This window comes from Varanus komodoensis, unplaced genomic scaffold (assembly GCF_004798865.1).
Source record: "Varanus komodoensis strain SLA01 unplaced genomic scaffold, ASM479886v1 scaffold62, whole genome shotgun sequence".
In the NCBI taxonomy this organism is placed as follows: domain Eukaryota; kingdom Metazoa; phylum Chordata; class Lepidosauria; order Squamata; family Varanidae; genus Varanus; species Varanus komodoensis.
Window position 1 is genome coordinate 1183515 of NW_025336248.1, and position 16868 is coordinate 1200382.

At 38.9% G+C, this 16868-nt stretch overlaps 4 protein-coding genes and 1 non-coding gene across 5 annotated transcripts; all 5 read right to left on the reverse strand.

Annotated features, from left to right (window-relative positions):
- Window positions 1-290: 290 nt before the first annotated feature.
- On the reverse strand, window positions 291-362 carry TRNAQ-UUG. Its single transcript has one exon. It is a non-coding gene; the product is annotated as a tRNA-Gln (tRNA).
- Window positions 363-1054: 692 nt separating this feature from the next.
- On the reverse strand, window positions 1055-1978 carry LOC123033400 (olfactory receptor 8S1-like). The gene has a single exon (XM_044450005.1). It carries the CDS (start codon window positions 1976-1978, stop codon window positions 1055-1057), a length of 924 nt encoding a protein of 307 aa, XP_044305940.1.
- A 4531-nt stretch (window positions 1979-6509) lies between these two features.
- On the reverse strand, window positions 6510-7457 carry LOC123033401 (olfactory receptor 5B12-like). The gene has a single exon (XM_044450007.1). It carries the CDS (start codon window positions 7455-7457, stop codon window positions 6510-6512), a length of 948 nt encoding a protein of 315 aa, XP_044305942.1.
- A 4378-nt stretch (window positions 7458-11835) lies between these two features.
- On the reverse strand, window positions 11836-12784 carry LOC123033402 (olfactory receptor 1444-like). Its single transcript, XM_044450008.1, has one exon. The coding sequence runs from the start codon at window positions 12766-12768 to the stop codon at window positions 11836-11838; it is 933 nt and encodes a 310-aa protein (XP_044305943.1). The 5' UTR covers window positions 12769-12784.
- A 1113-nt stretch (window positions 12785-13897) lies between these two features.
- On the reverse strand, window positions 13898-14839 carry LOC123033403 (olfactory receptor 2D3-like). The gene has a single exon (XM_044450009.1). It carries the CDS (start codon window positions 14837-14839, stop codon window positions 13898-13900), a length of 942 nt encoding a protein of 313 aa, XP_044305944.1.
- Window positions 14840-16868: the final 2029 nt, after the last annotated feature.

A 16868-nucleotide genomic window follows, 5' to 3' on the forward strand; every position in this document is an offset into this window, starting at 1 on the left:
CAAAGAAAGAAGTAATGCAACAAATGATGAAGAAAGCATACTTCTGTATACAAGAAATATCAACTTAATGAAAACAAGGAGTTCTTATTAACTTATGGTTTCAATACTGGAGGATCTTAAGGACTTATGTAAATGATTATTTTATATAGAAACATAGAAACCGAATGAGTCAGAAGGGATCTGGCGGGCCATCTAGTCTGACCTCCAGCTCCAGCTGGCTCTGTTCATAATGCCAACCATGTGCATGTCAAAATTTGATAGGGAGCCTTGGTGGACAAAAATGTCCCATGAGGTCCCACCAAGATTTGAACTCGGATCGCTGGATTCAAAGTCCAGAGTGCTAACCATTACACCATGGGACCGGCTATATATATATATAATGTGTAATTCAACATTAAGCAACAAATGGCATGCTTTCTTCTAGATTTATTAATATAAGCAATATTTTGCCAGAAAATATGTGCAGAGAACTTATTAGTTCTTTGGACTTAACTGCATGTCCTTAGTCAGAATGAAACTGCCAGTGTTCAACACAAATCACAAACAACACACACATCTGACGATTTTGTCTCATTCCTCTCAACAGACTGAATTTTGGGGGGAAAATACTGCTTCATAGAAAGTCTTAATACTGGGTTAGAATATATCACATCTATCCATAGTCTGAAATATTTCCACTTCGAAATCCTCAATTTCTAATACGCATTTACAATAATTAGAATAAATATTCCACAATACTATCCAATTTCAAAATTATGGGTTCATAATTTTGTTCCCTCAGCACTTGACTATATGAACCACTTTCTCAGCATTCAAAGCTGACTAATGCTTCTGCTTTGCCATTATCTTTTATATTATCTATTACATGAACAGTATTCCCTATACGTAAAAAAACCAGTCTCCTTTTTACGCTATTCACTTGATCTCAATACATTACCTTACAAATTATAATACATTACATTTATCTCACAGGTTTCAATTTTCCTTGCCACCCCCATTGAATCCCTGTGTATTTGACATCTTTTGTTTGTATACATGCAAACAACTGGGTAACTTACCTAAACTTATTGAACCTTTTCCAAATAATAGCTTTGATTTCTTGATTTTTTAGGCTGTATATGATAGGATTTAACATGGGAGTCAAAATAAGATACTGGATGGAGAATATGCTGTCCAGCTCTGTAAAAGACTTGGAACCTGACTTCAGATATTCAAAAAGCCCTGAAAAATACAGTAGACAAACTACAATCAGGTGTGAGCTACAGGTAGAGAAGGCTTTGCTCCTCCCTTCTGCAGAGCGAATGTTCAAGATGGTTCCAATTATATAAGTGTAAGACACCAGAATTAGGAGCAGGGGTGCAAAACCAAAGAAAGAACCAGAGATAAGTATTATCATATAATTGGTGAATGGTTCACTGCAGGATAAGCGCAGAACTGATGGAAGTTCACAGGTATAGTGTCTAATTATATTGTGCCTGCAGAAGGTCAGATCCTTTAAAGGCACAGTGTTTATCAATGCATCCAAAAAACTTATTGCCCAGGCTCCAGCCACTAGCTGTGTGAATACTTGTTTTCTCATGTTTATTGAATAATGAAGTGGATTGCATATAGCAATATACCGGTCATATGCCATTACAGAAAGAAGAACATTTTCTGTACAACCAAACAGGAAAAAGAAGAAGATCTGTGTGATGCATCCCACTGGGGAAATGGTTTTCTTTTGCTGTATAAAGTTTGCTAGCAATTTTGGGACAGTGATGGATGAGAAGCAAATATCAACAAAGGCCAGCTGACTGAGGAAAAAGAACATGGGGGTGTGAAGACCAGGTTCAGCCCTAATTATCAATATAATGACAGAGTTTCCAAGTAATGTGGTAGCATATATAATTAGAAACACAAAGAAGAGAAAGATCTGAACTTGAGGATCCTCGGAAAGTCCCAGGAGTATAAATTCTGTTACCACAGTTTGATTTTTCATAGAGACGTATGGAGTATACAGAGGATCTATATGAATAGGGAAAACATAAAAATGATTAATATCTGAACACATTATTAGCATCATCATCATCCTGCCTGACAAGGTACAAGTCTGCTAAGAAAAATCCTCATAGCAACCAATAGGATTATCAGCATGACATTGTCTTCATTGTCTTCATGTCATAGATAGATAGCATTCTAGACATATGTATGATTTCCTGCCAGTATTTGATCATGTGGTTTGAACAAATAGTTGCTGGTGAAATGAATGCATGAATGCATGGGCAGCCATTTAGTTCACTTAAATGAGCTTACTAAATGAAGTTTGAAGTCTACTACTGGGTTATTTGGAAGGGAAAATGCTAAAATCACTCTAGTTACCCAGCCAAATAGCTGACTAAGGATACACCACCTTTTCATTAATAGAGTGATACACAAGTGACTGCTGGATCAAGGCTTGGTATCATATGATTTATGGATGCTCTTCACATGTAGAAGCTTTCTTGCGCATAAGTATAGTCAATAACTACAGCCATTCTATACACCAGAGGTGTGGCAAACATTACAGAAGCATGTTTAAAGTTCATTTGAATAATGCAAGAAAATCAATCAAAGCAAAAATTACTAGTCATCCTTCTTCACAATATTAAATAGTAATACTAGCAAATACATGTTGGTGATTTTTTCCATGAATTTGGGAATTGACTCCATATCTAGATCCACCTAGTTATGAAAGGAAGTAGACTCACCCATATGCTTCATACCGCTTTGAGGAAAGTTTGCATTAGTTGTCCTGAGATCTACTGCAAAACGATCCCTTATAAACCTTGCTAGGGACTGAACAATCTCTCCTAGAACAAATTATATTCAAAGCAACAAATTACCTTCTGCTAATGTTTCCAAGAAATTTCCCATGATAATTTGAAATGATCCAGGGCTTTCATTTGTAACTAAAATAACTGGCATCACAAACTTATACTCAAGGGAAAAAATAGAAGATGCAAATAAAAGAAACATAGAAACAGAGTGAATCAGAAGGGGTCTCCTGGGCCATCTAGCCTGACCCCTGACTCCAGCCAGCTCTGCTCTTACCATGCCTACCATGTGCATGTCCAGCCTATCCTCGAACACCCTCACCAGTGGGACTTCAACCACCTCCTGTGGACGTGCATCCCATACCCTAGTGGCCCTAAGTGTCAGGAAGAACTTCCTGGCATCCACATTGAACCTGGGCTCCCTGAGCTTTCCTCCATGAAAAAACAGGTCTCTTTCCACCTCCATGTGTCACCCCCTCACATATCTATATGTCATCCACAAATCCCCCTTGGAGTCTCCTCTTCTCCAGGCTGAAAAGACCCAGCTCCCTCAGTCTCACCACATATGGCTTTCCCTGCAGTCTGGCCACCATCCTTGTGGCCCTGTTCTGTACCAATTCCAACCTGGCTATATCCTTCCTGTAATTTGGACCCTTGAACTGAACACAGTTCTCTAGTTGTGGGTGCACCAGAGTCATACAGAGTAGCAGTAATATCTCTCTTGATCTAGAAGCCACGCTTCTGGCTATCCAACCAAGGGTGGTGTTCACCCTCTTGACCACCATGTCACACTGCTGTCTCGTTCAGCCTGCAGTTGACCAGTACCCTGAGATCCCTTTCACAAGTGCTGCTCTCCGACCACTTGTCCCCTAACCTGTACTTATGGTATCCATTCCTATGCCCCAAGTGCAAGACCTTGAATGGCATCCTATTATCCCTGCTCACTTCGATAGTCTGTCCAGATCCTTCTGGATCTGGAGTACCTGCTCCTCAGTTGTGGCCATCACCTCCATTTTATTATCTGCAAATTTGATCAGGAGATTGATCACCCCTTCTTCCAGGTCACTGATGAAAAGATTGAACAGGATCAGTCCCAGCCCTCTGCTTTCAGAAAATCAACCATGCCCTAATCCACTGGACAGTGCATTGGTCTATCCCAAAACTCCTCAATTTCTCAACCAGAATATCATTCGTTCGTTCATTCGTTCATTCATTCATTTGAAGCTTTTATAGACCATCCTTTTACTGGCATCTCAGGACTGTTAACAACATATCATGCAGCAGCTTGTCAAAGACCTTCCTGAAATCCAGGTAAACCACATCCATCATGACCTCTCCATCTAGCCATCTCAAAACCTTGTCATAGTATTTTACATGGTTCATCTGGCAGGACCTGTTTTTGTGGAAGCCATGTTACATGGTCACCAACCTCCCTTCCCTTTCTAGGGTTACTACCTGTTGCTATTATGAGCATTTCCATTGACCTTCCTAGAATGAATGCAAGGCTAACCAGTGTGTAATTGCCCATGTTCCCTCTACTATACTTTTTAAAAATTGGGACCACTGATACCACCCTCCAGTTCCCTGGAACTTCACCTGTTCTACACAAGGCCTCAAAAATGGAGGCCAATGTGTGGGAGAACACCCCCACCAACTCCCTAAGTACCCTCGGATGTAATCCATCAGGGTCTGCTGCCTTTGTAATGTCTATTGCTCCAAGGAGCTCCTTGATTTCTAGGGGGGTGATTCTAATCTAAATCACTGACCTTATCTGGTCCCCCATGTAGATCTCCCTGGTCCTGCTTTGGAGAAAAAAGCCTTTACCCAACATGGGGCTCGAACTCACGACCCTGAAATTAAGAGTCATGAGACTCTTTACCAACTGAGCTAGCTGGGCTCCATAAGGATAATGACTGGGTATGTTTGATCCAGGGAATACGATTGCCTGGCGACAGTGACCCACACGTTGGTAACTTCCTGGCTAGACTTCTGTAATGCATTCTATGTGGGGTTACCCTTGAAGATGATCCGGATACTTCAATTGGTGCAAAATAGAGCTGCCAGGTTGCTGATGGGGACTTGGCGTTGTTCTCATATAACCCCAGTTCTCCGTCAGCTTTACTGGTTCCCTATTGAAGTCTGCACCCAATTCAAGGTGTTGGTTATGACCTATAAAGCCCTTAACAGCTTGGGACCCGGTTATCTAAAGGAACATCTGCGTCCATATATGCCCTCCCACTCCCTATGATCGGCAGCTGATGTCCTTCTCCAGGAACCCTCCATGAATGATATTAGGAGGGTGAGTACCCAGAGGAGGGCCTTCTCTGTGGTGGTGCCCCACCTATGGAATGCACTCCCCAGAGAGGTCCACCTGGCGCAGTCATTATTTGCTTTTCGGTGCCAGGCAAAGACCTTTTTATTTAAAAGTTATTTTAACTGTTAATTTATTATTATTGTATTTATAGATTTTAATATATATAGTCAAGATGGTACCAGTTTTTAAATTATCAATTGTATTTTTTATGAATGTTGTGAGCCGCCCCGAGGCTTTGTTGTGATGGGGGTGGCATAGAAATGTTTTAAATAAATAAATAAATAAAATGCAGAGGTACTACTTGTGGGTTTTTCACATGCCCAGGAAAACGGAGTTTAATATTTCCTAGGTGTGGCTTCATTTTCACACCCATGGTGAGTAGATAGTGTGGATGTGCAAGAATTCACTTTCCATTCAGAATGGAATGATCTCATTCAAAAATGTGTTTTATGTGTACATGCTAATGCACCTTTAAAGACATGTAATGTAGTCATTAATCTGAGTGTGGTTTTAATCTGGATTTTATTTGCACTATTTGTATTATGTTTGTTTATTTTATGTAAGCCATCCCAAGGCTGAGGCAATGGGATGGCATACAAAAATTCTAAATAAATTCTAAATAAATAAATAAATATTTAATATTTGAAAATTTAAATTTATCTTTAAAAATCACACAGAAATGTGTCTGCCTTCAATTTGAAATGCACATTTTCTAGTTGAATGAAAAAATGCCAAAAATGAAAGCATGAGTGAGTTAAAACACACCTCAAAGTAAATTTCAGAGAATGTTGATAAGTTTAAAATTGCTAGTTCTCCTGGAATTGTCCATTCACCCAATTTGCTTAGTTGAAGGAAGCAGAGAGACAAAGATCATTTTCATGCTTCTCCTGTCCTGGACTGGATGCCCATAATTCTGTGTTCAGGGGGTTCAGTCGGTTACAGTCATCCCCAGTGGATTGCCCCTTGAATCACAAATAAGTAATTTAGACAATCCAGAAAAAATGACTGAGGCAATAAATTATTTCAAAATAAGCATTGTGATGGTTGCTATGGCTCTTCAAAGAAAATCTCTCCTCTCTTCTCAAATACGGCAAGGCTGTCCAGACACACCAGTAAATTTTCATACATATGTACAAATATGTAGGCGGGGGAATGGATGTCATGCCAATGTTAGGGTGAACCTCAACCATGTGTAACATGCTTTTCATAAATGACTGTCCAAGTTATCTATTTCACCACACAACCTACTAATCCATCCTTAGTAGTCATAAAATGAATGGATGGTATGCAGATATTTTTTCTGCGGAAAGAGACAGGTGAAAGGCAAACCTTGCTTCATTGGCAAAGCCTTTATTGATTTGTGTAATATTTAAGTATTTAACTTAACACAGCAGAAACATTTACTATTTAAACAGCTGTCTTAGATGAGTAACCACTTGCCCAATTACTTTCTTAATGGCTTCCTTCACTTCTTTGGTCTTCAGGCTGTAAATAATAGGGTTTAGCATAGGTGTAGAAATGCTATACTGGACAGAGAAGAGTTCATCCAGAATTATTGAAGAGGCTGAATTGGGCCTTAGATATCGAAAGTACCCAGTCCCATAGAATAAAACCACAACAATGAGGTGGGAACTACAGGTGGAGAAAGTTTTCTTCCTAGCTTCTGCTGAATTCATTTTCAGGATTGTAGTGATGATATTGACATAGGAGATGAGAGTAAGGGAGAATGAGAAGCCTCCAGCTACACCACCAGTAATGAAGAACATAATTTTACTTCTGAAAGTATCAGTGCAGGATAAAGCAAGTAGAGAGGGCAGTTCACAGCTGAAGTGCTTGATTATATTTGGACCACAGAACACTAGCTTCAGTACAGGTAATGTATTTGCAGTGGCATAGAAGAAACTGATTGCCCATGCACTTCCCACCAGTTGTTTGCAAAACAGCATGTTCATGGTTTCTACGTAATGTAGAGGGTTACATATGGCGGCATAACGATCATAAGCCATAGCTGTAAGAATAAAACCTTCAGTGGATCCTGTCAGAAGAATGAAAAACATCTGAGTAATGCAGTTGTTATAAGGAATTGTCTGGCTGTCAAAGAAATTTACGAGCACCTTAGGAACTGTGACTGAAGAATAGCATATATCCAAAAAGGCCAGCTGACTTAGGAAGAAATACATGGGGCTTTGAAGATGACTATTTTTCTTTATTACCACCATGATTATCAAATTTCCCATCAATGTAATTGCATAAATGAATAAAAACACAAAGAACAGGAACATCTGGATGGGAAGATTGTATGTAAATCCAAAAAGAAGAAAGTAAGTCACAGAGGTGTTTTGATTTTTCATTTCTGTTTTTTGAGCAATATTAAAACCTATAGAAGGAAATATCAGAAATGCATTTAAGCAGAGTGCCAATGGTGTGTTAGAACCAAAACATTATTATTCCTCTGGAGTAATTTAGCGTTCCTAATTAATATTGCTATCAATGCTCATATTTCACTTTAACGTTAAAATATATGTACTAAATCTATGTCTGTATTATTGAAATAATCCCTACATTAATGAAGTGTGTAAATAGTTGCAGCATTAAATATCCTTAATTTTCCTTTTAATGTTGTTAAGTCACTCCAAAAGATCTCCTGTGCACAAATGTATATGCGTAAGTTTGGATGGTAGTGCAGAAAGCACAGAGAGGTACTTGACCAGCTGAAAGCAGAATAACTATTATGACTAGTTATGGCAGGCCAAAAATGAATAACCATGATCATTACCCAATAATGATCAGAAATTGATATTTGTTTAGCACTTTCAAATTTTCAGACCACTTCACATAAGATCTAGTTCCCTTCTTTCCAATAATCTAAGGTAAGTCAATAAAATCCTCACTCATTTTTTCAGTGTGGGCACTGAGGGTGAGCCTATGGGAAAATGTTTATTCCATATCCTTCCCCCTCTCCTCTTTAATAACCATTCACATTGTTAAATGACTTTGCAAGCAACCTCCTGAGCAGGTAGGCGGGATGGCATTGTGTGGTCTGTTGTATGGCATTCCACCATTATGCATGTGAACCTGTGTACATTGATATAAAACTGCAAAATAGCAGATGTCATGTGATGTTATTGGCATTATTTTTGTGACGTTTGCTTTAAGAAAATGAGGCCCAAAAAGAAAGGAGGAAAAAAATCTCCATGCAATTAACATCAACAGATGAAGCTTCACATCACAGTGTCTCATTTCTATTAGGGAAGATCCTCATAATGCAAGGATGAGCTACTACCCTCTTACTGTACAGAAATTGCACTTCATAAGAGATCATCACTGTGGGGCTTTGAAGGGCTACATCAAATGACACAAGTGTTCTACTCAGGAAAAGTTTTGATTGAGGAGCTGGTACAGGACTAAAATTAACCTCTGTGAACTACACAGATAACTTTGGCTATTGAGTGTCTGAAGGAAGGGAGGGAGAACAGACATATATTCAATGAAATTACCCCTCCCTGAAATCTGATAATACCATGTACAGATGATGAAGTTGAAGTTGTAATGTTGGCAGTCACTGTGCAAAGACTTAGATGGACTGACATTGGGCACCAGCCCTCCACTGCACAGCAAGGAGACATTATTTGTTTCCCCTAGATGCTTTAGGGACTTTCAGAGGAAACCTGATGGCTACCAGTCATCAAGAGAAGCACCCCAAGCATGGTGAAATAGGTGGTGGCAAAAAAGAACCAGGAAACAGTTTATAAGAATTGTGCCATCCTCTCAGTGTCCCCATTTTGAGCTGGAATTTGTCTCCTGAGAACATTGGGTTTAATTTCAAGGGCAGCACATGCCAATTGTATGTAGGGCACAGCAAATGATCCACTCTTCTCCCTGAGCACTAAATAAATTGAAAAAAATATCCTGTTTTCTACAGACAAAAATGGGTGTACAGGAAAAAAAAATGTTAGGAACAGCTGTTCTCACTATATCTGCCTATTCTGTTTTTCTGTGCAACTATTCAAAATAAAAGATTTGTCTGCTTTTGCATCTAGGTATGCTAAGAATGCACTGTATTCATGGAAGAACAGAACAAAATTACCTGATATATTTCGTTACAATTCCTCTGCTCTGTCAGAGCAAACCTGTACAAATTTCTTATCTTTATAGCAGTGGGGGACAGTTCTGGAGAAAACTTTTTGACTGTGGAAGTGACGCAGACAATTCTCATCCCGAGTGGGTAATTAAGGGTAATAAGGACAGTGAACTTTTTGTACTGCTGTGTGTTTGTGTGTGTGTGTGTGTGTAGAAATGAAATTATCCTCCATTGTGGCTGCCAATTGTGTATCTCATTGATAGGAGAGCTGCTAGGCTATTTCCATTTGTTTGCTTGTTTGAATTGATTAGTATTCTCCAACTGCATATTTATCAAGGATCAGATCAAAAAATTTATTTTGAGAACAGACAAGATTGCTAATGTAATATTCATCAGTAAATGCTGCCTTTCCTTTTGAACTACTGGCAAAAGCAGTTCCTTTGCTGTTCTTCTCCCTTTGTAGTGGTTTGGGATTTTCTTCTCTCTATAACAAATATTTCCCAAGAGTTTCTGGGCTGTCATATCCCAATCTTCCTTGAAGGTCTCACAGGGAAGTCAATGCCTGGAAAGTCTGCAATTTGTTCTAGGACTTGAATGGACTCCTTTCCATGGATGTGTTCTTTGTGTGCTGCTGCTATTGAAGGGAAAATTCCCAGGTTTCTGTTGATTTATTGTGCTTGCTTGGGACACTGGAATCCATTGAAGAGTTGTTTTATCTAATCTCTTCAAGGCAAATCTCCTCAGTTCATACATTCCCCTTTATCTATACAAATTTAATTCCTTATCTTATTCACAAAGGAAAGCCTTGGCCATTGGGTCACTTCTGTTGAACCCAAACTTTTATGGGAGCTAATCTTGTGGTACTTGGCACACAACCAATATCGGTATTACTTATATACATTATATACATGGCTCTGTATGGTCCTACTGGCCAGTTGGAGAAGAGCCTTGAATGACATGGCTCCTTTTTTCTGCAACTCCTTGTCTCTGGAGTTCAGGGAGTTGCATTGTCTTGTTTTCAGCAACTCTTGAAAGCACCTTTTATTCCAGGGAGCTAAATTAACCAATCACAGTTTTAATGATGCTTTTATTGATCTTTTTCTCAACACAACATACTATACTTCTATCTGTTTTATGTCTAATTGTTCACTGGTCTAACATCACCATCCAGGAATATTTAATGGCATATATATCTTGTAAAAGAAAGGAATAAATAGGCTTATATTTTTGGTATTTCGGCTCCTCTCCTTCTGCCCAAGTCCTTCCCCAGTCTCTGAAAGCTTCTGCAAAACTGAATTTGCCTCTTTGGCTAAAAGAGGTACAATATCCCAACATAAGATTTCTGGTTACAAAACAAGTTAACCAAATATTTTTAAAAATTGATCCAAGTAGTTGGAGGAAACCATAACCAAGTGTTCTTTATGTCTTTTTGACCATTCATATGGAAAGAAGCATGTTTCATCAATAACAAAATATGAAAGACCATTGTCCAGTTGTAATTATTGACAGAATCTTGGCTTTCAATTTGCCAGGAAATAAACACTTGGGTCCATAGGAAAGATCAAATGTTTGAACCTCTGTTGCTTTATTGATCGGTGCCCCAGTATCTGTAGTCACTAGCAATAATATATTACCAGATAGAGGCAAACTCAACTACAAAATCACAGCCCATGTACAGACACTTTTATAACCTGCTAGCCATGTACACCAATAAAGAGTGTTCAGTTTCCAGATAATCTTGGTACAATAGCATCTTGATGTCTTTAGGCATGACATAATGTTCTAAACTGATCAGAAATGCTGGTAATCATAGCATGGAAAACATTACTGATTACTGTACTGATAGGTCAGTCTAGCAAATTCTTGACAGTTCCAGTCATGTTTAAACATGCAAATATGCCTGATGGAGAAACCATTCAGGAAATCTAGTTTGACAACTACACTCCACAGGGCCTTGTCTCAGTGGGACTAGATGCTTAAGTGGGTCCATTCAGAAACAAATGGACACCAATGTTTCAGTTTTTCTGCAGCTGATGGGAACACAGGTATTTCTTCACTAATAGTACTAGCCTCCAGCAGCTTCTCAGTCCAGCTAAGCAGCCTTCTTTGAGGCAACAGCAACACTAAGCAGTGACCTGGGTTGGAAAGCTGGTGCCTTCTGAGAAAGGGGAGTAGATTAAATTTTACAACGCAAAGGCACATATAAGCAACATTTTTCTACCAGGATTTATCTGATATTTCCCAACACTATCATAGCTTCAAGGGTTCCACATAAATAGGAGTACTTCAGTAATTCAGTCTTTGCAAATTCTGGTATGAATTAAGCAGAACCAAACAGGGAATGGTAAATAGTAGAACAGCGTTATCCATCTTTATTTGCTTAAAGATGTGTGTTTTGAGATTAAAAAACCTTTTCTGAAATGCATAATCTATGTTAAAATATATTTGGAGTTAATATAATAGAAAACACATTAAAATATGCACTTAAAACATAACTAGATGCACATTTTCAGACTTTTAAATTGCACATCACTGCAGAAGATCTTTTTGCTCTTCTTTCAGAAAGAAGATGATTGATAGAGGATGGATGGATGGATATTAACATTGTAGGGTGCTGTGCTGAGCACGTCCAAAATCTCTGACCTGATTTATTTAATAGAAACATTCTTTACAAACATTTTGACCAGAGCACTTTTGATATCTTTGTTTTTCAAGCTGTATATAATGGGGTTTAACATGGGCGTTATGATGCTATACTGGATAGACACCACTTTGTCCAGATCTATGAATGATTCTGAATTTGGTTTCATATACCGGAAAAAAGCTGCTATGTAAAATATGCCCACCACAATGAGGTGGGAACTGCAGGTAGAGAAGGCTTTGCGTCTGCCTTCTGCTGAGCGAATCTTCAGAATGGCAGCAATAATGTAAATATAAGAGATCAAAGTGAAAAGGAATGAGCTTAAGCCCAATACGAATGCAGAAATAAGAAGAACAATGTCATTGGTGAGGGTCTGAGTACATGATAACACCAGAAGGGAAGGAAGATCACAGCTATAGTGTCTGATTGCATTGTTTCCACAAAACTGAAGATTTAACAAAGGCACTGCATTCATCATAGCATACAAAAAGCCAGTTGTCCACGCTGCACCCACCAGCTGTCTGCAAGTCCCTTGTTTCATGGTGGTGGTATAATGCAGTGGATCACATATAGCAACATATCTGTCATATGCCATTGCTGCAAGGATGAAAACCTCAGCACAAGCAACCTTGAAAAAGAAGAAGATCTGTATGATGCATCCTTCCCAGGAAATAGTTTTCTGCTTTTTTAAGAGGTTTTCCAACATTTTGGGAACAGTTACAGATGAATAGAATATATCAACAAAGGCTAAATGTTTGAGAAAGAAGAACATGGGTGTCTTAAGGTTAGGCTCAGTCGTGACCACCAGCATTATTGTCCCATTTCCTAACAAAGTAACCAAAAAAACTATTAGAAACAACAAGAAGAGAATAACCTGCAGGTGTGGATCACTGGAGAGTCCCAAAAGTATAAACTCTGTTACTAAAGTTTGATTTTCCATATCATGATATTCACCAAGCTCAACATCTCTACAAATGAGAAAACAAACATAACCAGTGTAATATGTATTAAATATGAGTGATGTTTACTAAGAACACCCATGCATAAAGGATATAAATCAATTTGCTTCCAAAAGATTGTACAAAATATGAAGTAATTGGATCCAACCCCAAATGTAACAAGTTGCACAATCAGCAAAATATAAGCTGGAGTTTGAGATTCATGCAAAGACAGATCATCTTATAAGCCATGAGGGGAGTTGAAAGAGCTTGCTTAATACTAATATAATAAAATGGGCTCCTTCATGAAGCCCATTTTTCTAATCTGATTTCTTTGTGTATGATGCTGAGCACAAGAAAAAATACTGATCATTAATGAGGAGAAGTAGCACAGTTGGTCCCCTTAAAAAGATGCCTTGGCACTGGCAATATGAGGCAAAGTGAAACATATAAGCCAAGCACTAAAGCCACTGGACAAAACATGGTTTGCCACTTACCTGAGATTTAATCCATATACATAACTGCTACAACTCTGTTTAGGCTTAATTGAAAGTGCAAGAATTTCTTTCAGTTTCCCAAGTATTTAGGAATTAATTCTACTAAGATAGACTAATCATTTTGTTCATAGTATTGCACTTATTTTCCCTAACACCTTTAAGTATTAATGTATTCTGCTCTAGAAGAGACAAGCAAATGATTTATATCTTGTTCTAGTTTGGTCAGTCTACTGGGGAATCTTCTGTCAAATAAGGGCACAGGGAAAAATGATGTCAACTTTTCTGCTGGAATGAATCCTATGACATTTCGTCAACTCATGTACTTTCCTTTGGGGATCCACTTGTAATTAAAGCCAACCCTGAGCTCACTCATGCACACATTACAGGCATTTATGAGTTAGTTTAAGGGTACAATCTAATCAAGAGGCCTGCAAACCTCCAAGGCCAGAGGCTGGTGAGCATCCGGTGTAGAGCAAGAGGACTGGACTAGTGAACCTCTAATTCTAATGAACATACCTTAGTCTCAGACTATTATAGTCTAAACTGTATGTGCCTTTATCAGCAATATTCACTTTACACAAGCAACATCCTTTGAGCAACTGATGTCATCTCATTTGATTAGTATTCAATTAAGTTACATTACATGAGGAATCTCTGGTTTGTATCCCGTTAGGTTCTTGATGGCTTCTTTCACTTCCCTGGTTTTCAAGGTATAAATAATGGGATTCAACATGGGAGTGGAAATGCTATATTGGATGGAAAAGAAGTAATCCACAAGCTTTGAGGAAATTGCATTGGATCTCATATACCTAAAGCAACCACTGCCATAGTATAAAACCACAACAATGAGATGAGAACTGCAAGTGGAAAAGGTTTTCCTTTTAGCTTCCGCTGAATTAATCTTGAGGATAGTAAAGATGATATTGATATAGGAGCAGAGAATAACGAGGAGTGAAAAGCCTGCTACTGCACTACCAGTTATGAATAATGTCAAGATATTTGGGGATGTTTCTGTGCAAGATAAGGCAAGCAGAGCTGGAAACTCACAGCTGAAATTCCTAATAATATTTGGTCCACAGAACACTAGCCTCAATGCAGGTAATGTATTAACCATGGCATACACAAAACCTGTGGTCCATGAGCCACTTACTAGCCATCTACAGAATTCTCTGTTCATGATCTGTGCATAGAGCAGAGGCTTGCATACGGCAGTGTATCGGTCATAAGCCATTGCTGCCAGGATGTATGCTTCAGTGGTTCCTGTAAGAAGGAGGAGACACATCTGGGAAAAGCAGCCATTATAGGAAATGGTCTGGCTTGCACATAAAATTATGAGGAGTTTAGGCACACTGACTGAAGAAAAGCAGAGATCAAGAAAAGCCAGGTGGCTTAGGAGGAAGTACATGGGGCGGTGGAGGTGATTGTCTCTTCGTATTACTATCATGATCACTGTATTTCCGATCACAGTTGCAGCATAGGTAGAGAGGAATACTAAGAAGAGGAACATCTGGACTGGCAGGTTGAACGGCAGTCCCAAGAGGACAAAAGAAGTCACTGTGGTGGTCTGATTGCCCATTTCCATTTTCAGCATGTGATCTGCAAGAAAAGAAAAGAGAAATGGATTTCCATCATGCCATCATCTTGAACAGAGGTCTGCAAAATTGTGCACATTAAAAGCAGTGTACCCACAGGCAAATTTCTTGGCATCAACCTTCTTGATTTTGTTTGGATTTCTAAAGCATAAAGTTTGACCATGAGGGTGACATTCTGCAAAGCAAAGTGCTTTCCTCTGCCTGCATTTGGGTTTAAAGGGGTAGTTTTTTGCCTCTGCTCTACTTTGCAGTCTAGTTCTGTGGCATGTTACTGTTCTGTTAATCTGCACAGGCCCCTCACGACTGTCAAGGAAATGTCACAGTGATACATGAAATGGTCATGAATGCAACAGCAGCGAACAGGACCCGGACCCGGACCCGGACCCGGACCCGAACCCGAACCTGATCCTGAACCTGAACCTGCCTGGGAAAAAGCTGCAATCTTTGCCAGAGTTCTCATTAAAGCAGGAGCCAGAAAATGTCTTTGAAGAGGGCATTGTGGAGCCCATGGTATATGAGGAAGGTGTTACCTGGCCAAACTGAAAAGCTGATTTGGCAAAGGAGAACCCTCATCAATGCTAGCAGAAGCTGATCTTTTTCCTTCATAACATACTCATTTAGGTCCCTCCAAATTGGAACAAACTAAAAGGCAGTTACTAAAGGACCCTTCCCTACTAGGTCTTGTCATGCATCAAGTAGAAAGAGCTGCTACTGTTTACTGAAACATAGATATTTTGGCAAGCTAAGATCAATATTTATTAGATTGCAAAATAATAAAGGAGGAACAGAATGTGTAAGCTTATGTGTGCCTGTCCTCAATTTTAACACACCATTTTCCTACTTGTAGACAGGGAGATGTAATGCTGGATGCTGAAACTTGAAGCAGATCTTTAAAACAGTGTCTCTCTTGAGGTACCTTTCTGGGTAATTTGTGGCTGTGCACTTGGTCTCCTCCAGATAGAAGAAGTGATTCATGTGCTTGCTTGGCAACTGACCCAATTAAAAGTGAGGCATCATAGATGAAGCAGTCACCAAGTTTCTTGATCTGTGTATGCATTTATACACAAATAAATTTTAATAGTGACAGTGAAGAGCTTATATCTTCATCTATTCCAGAACTGTCACATCTGGAATGTGATAGATAGACATAGAAACAGGTATGTTGTTGGGTGATCCTTGAAAAATGCAGAAGAGAATGTTTAGTTTTCACTGAGGGCTAGTATTGACTTTACAAAAATATACCAAAACTGTGCACAAATTCATAGCAAAATGATGTTATACTTAATAGCACAGAATGAATATTGTACACATCGTGGAGGGTAGATAATACTCCAAAGATAAATGAATGGGAAACTAAATTACTTCAATATGTAATTTCTACAAATTCAACTTACACATTTGAATATTGAGAAAAGGCATGATAATAATTCTAGAAAAGAAATTGGCAAGCTTTCATGAATTATCAGGAAAAAACCAAAAGTCTCCCTTTTACAAGTGATGGGTTGGATCCCACTTTAGGCACATTTAACTTGATTGGAAAAATCATTCACCTTCTCCTCCAAACAGAAGGTCCTCACACCTCAAAAATTCTAAACAAAGGGTCTGCTGAGTCTCTTGTATGCAGTGAGCTACAGTGGATCGGGGAGATGGAGTCCTTGAAAACCGGGCAGAGGCATTTCTCATGACCAAGCGAATTTTGTCAATGGAGAGAAGATCCCAGACCTAACAAAACATCTGTTTAATTATAACTCCTGTTCTGCTCCATTTGCTTCGCCCTTCGCACAATTGGACACATCAGTTCATACATCTGATTCAGATAAATACCTAAAATGTGTCTGTAATGTGAGAGCAGAAATCATTGTGGGTAGCTGGGAGTAGTACATATACATATCGTATGTAGGTAGGATCTTCAGCTATTGTGCGCAATACCAACAACAAAATTTCAGTTTCAGTTTGTTGTTCTCCCTCCCTGCATTAACTCACAAGACATCGTTCAAGAAGGGGGTGTGGGGT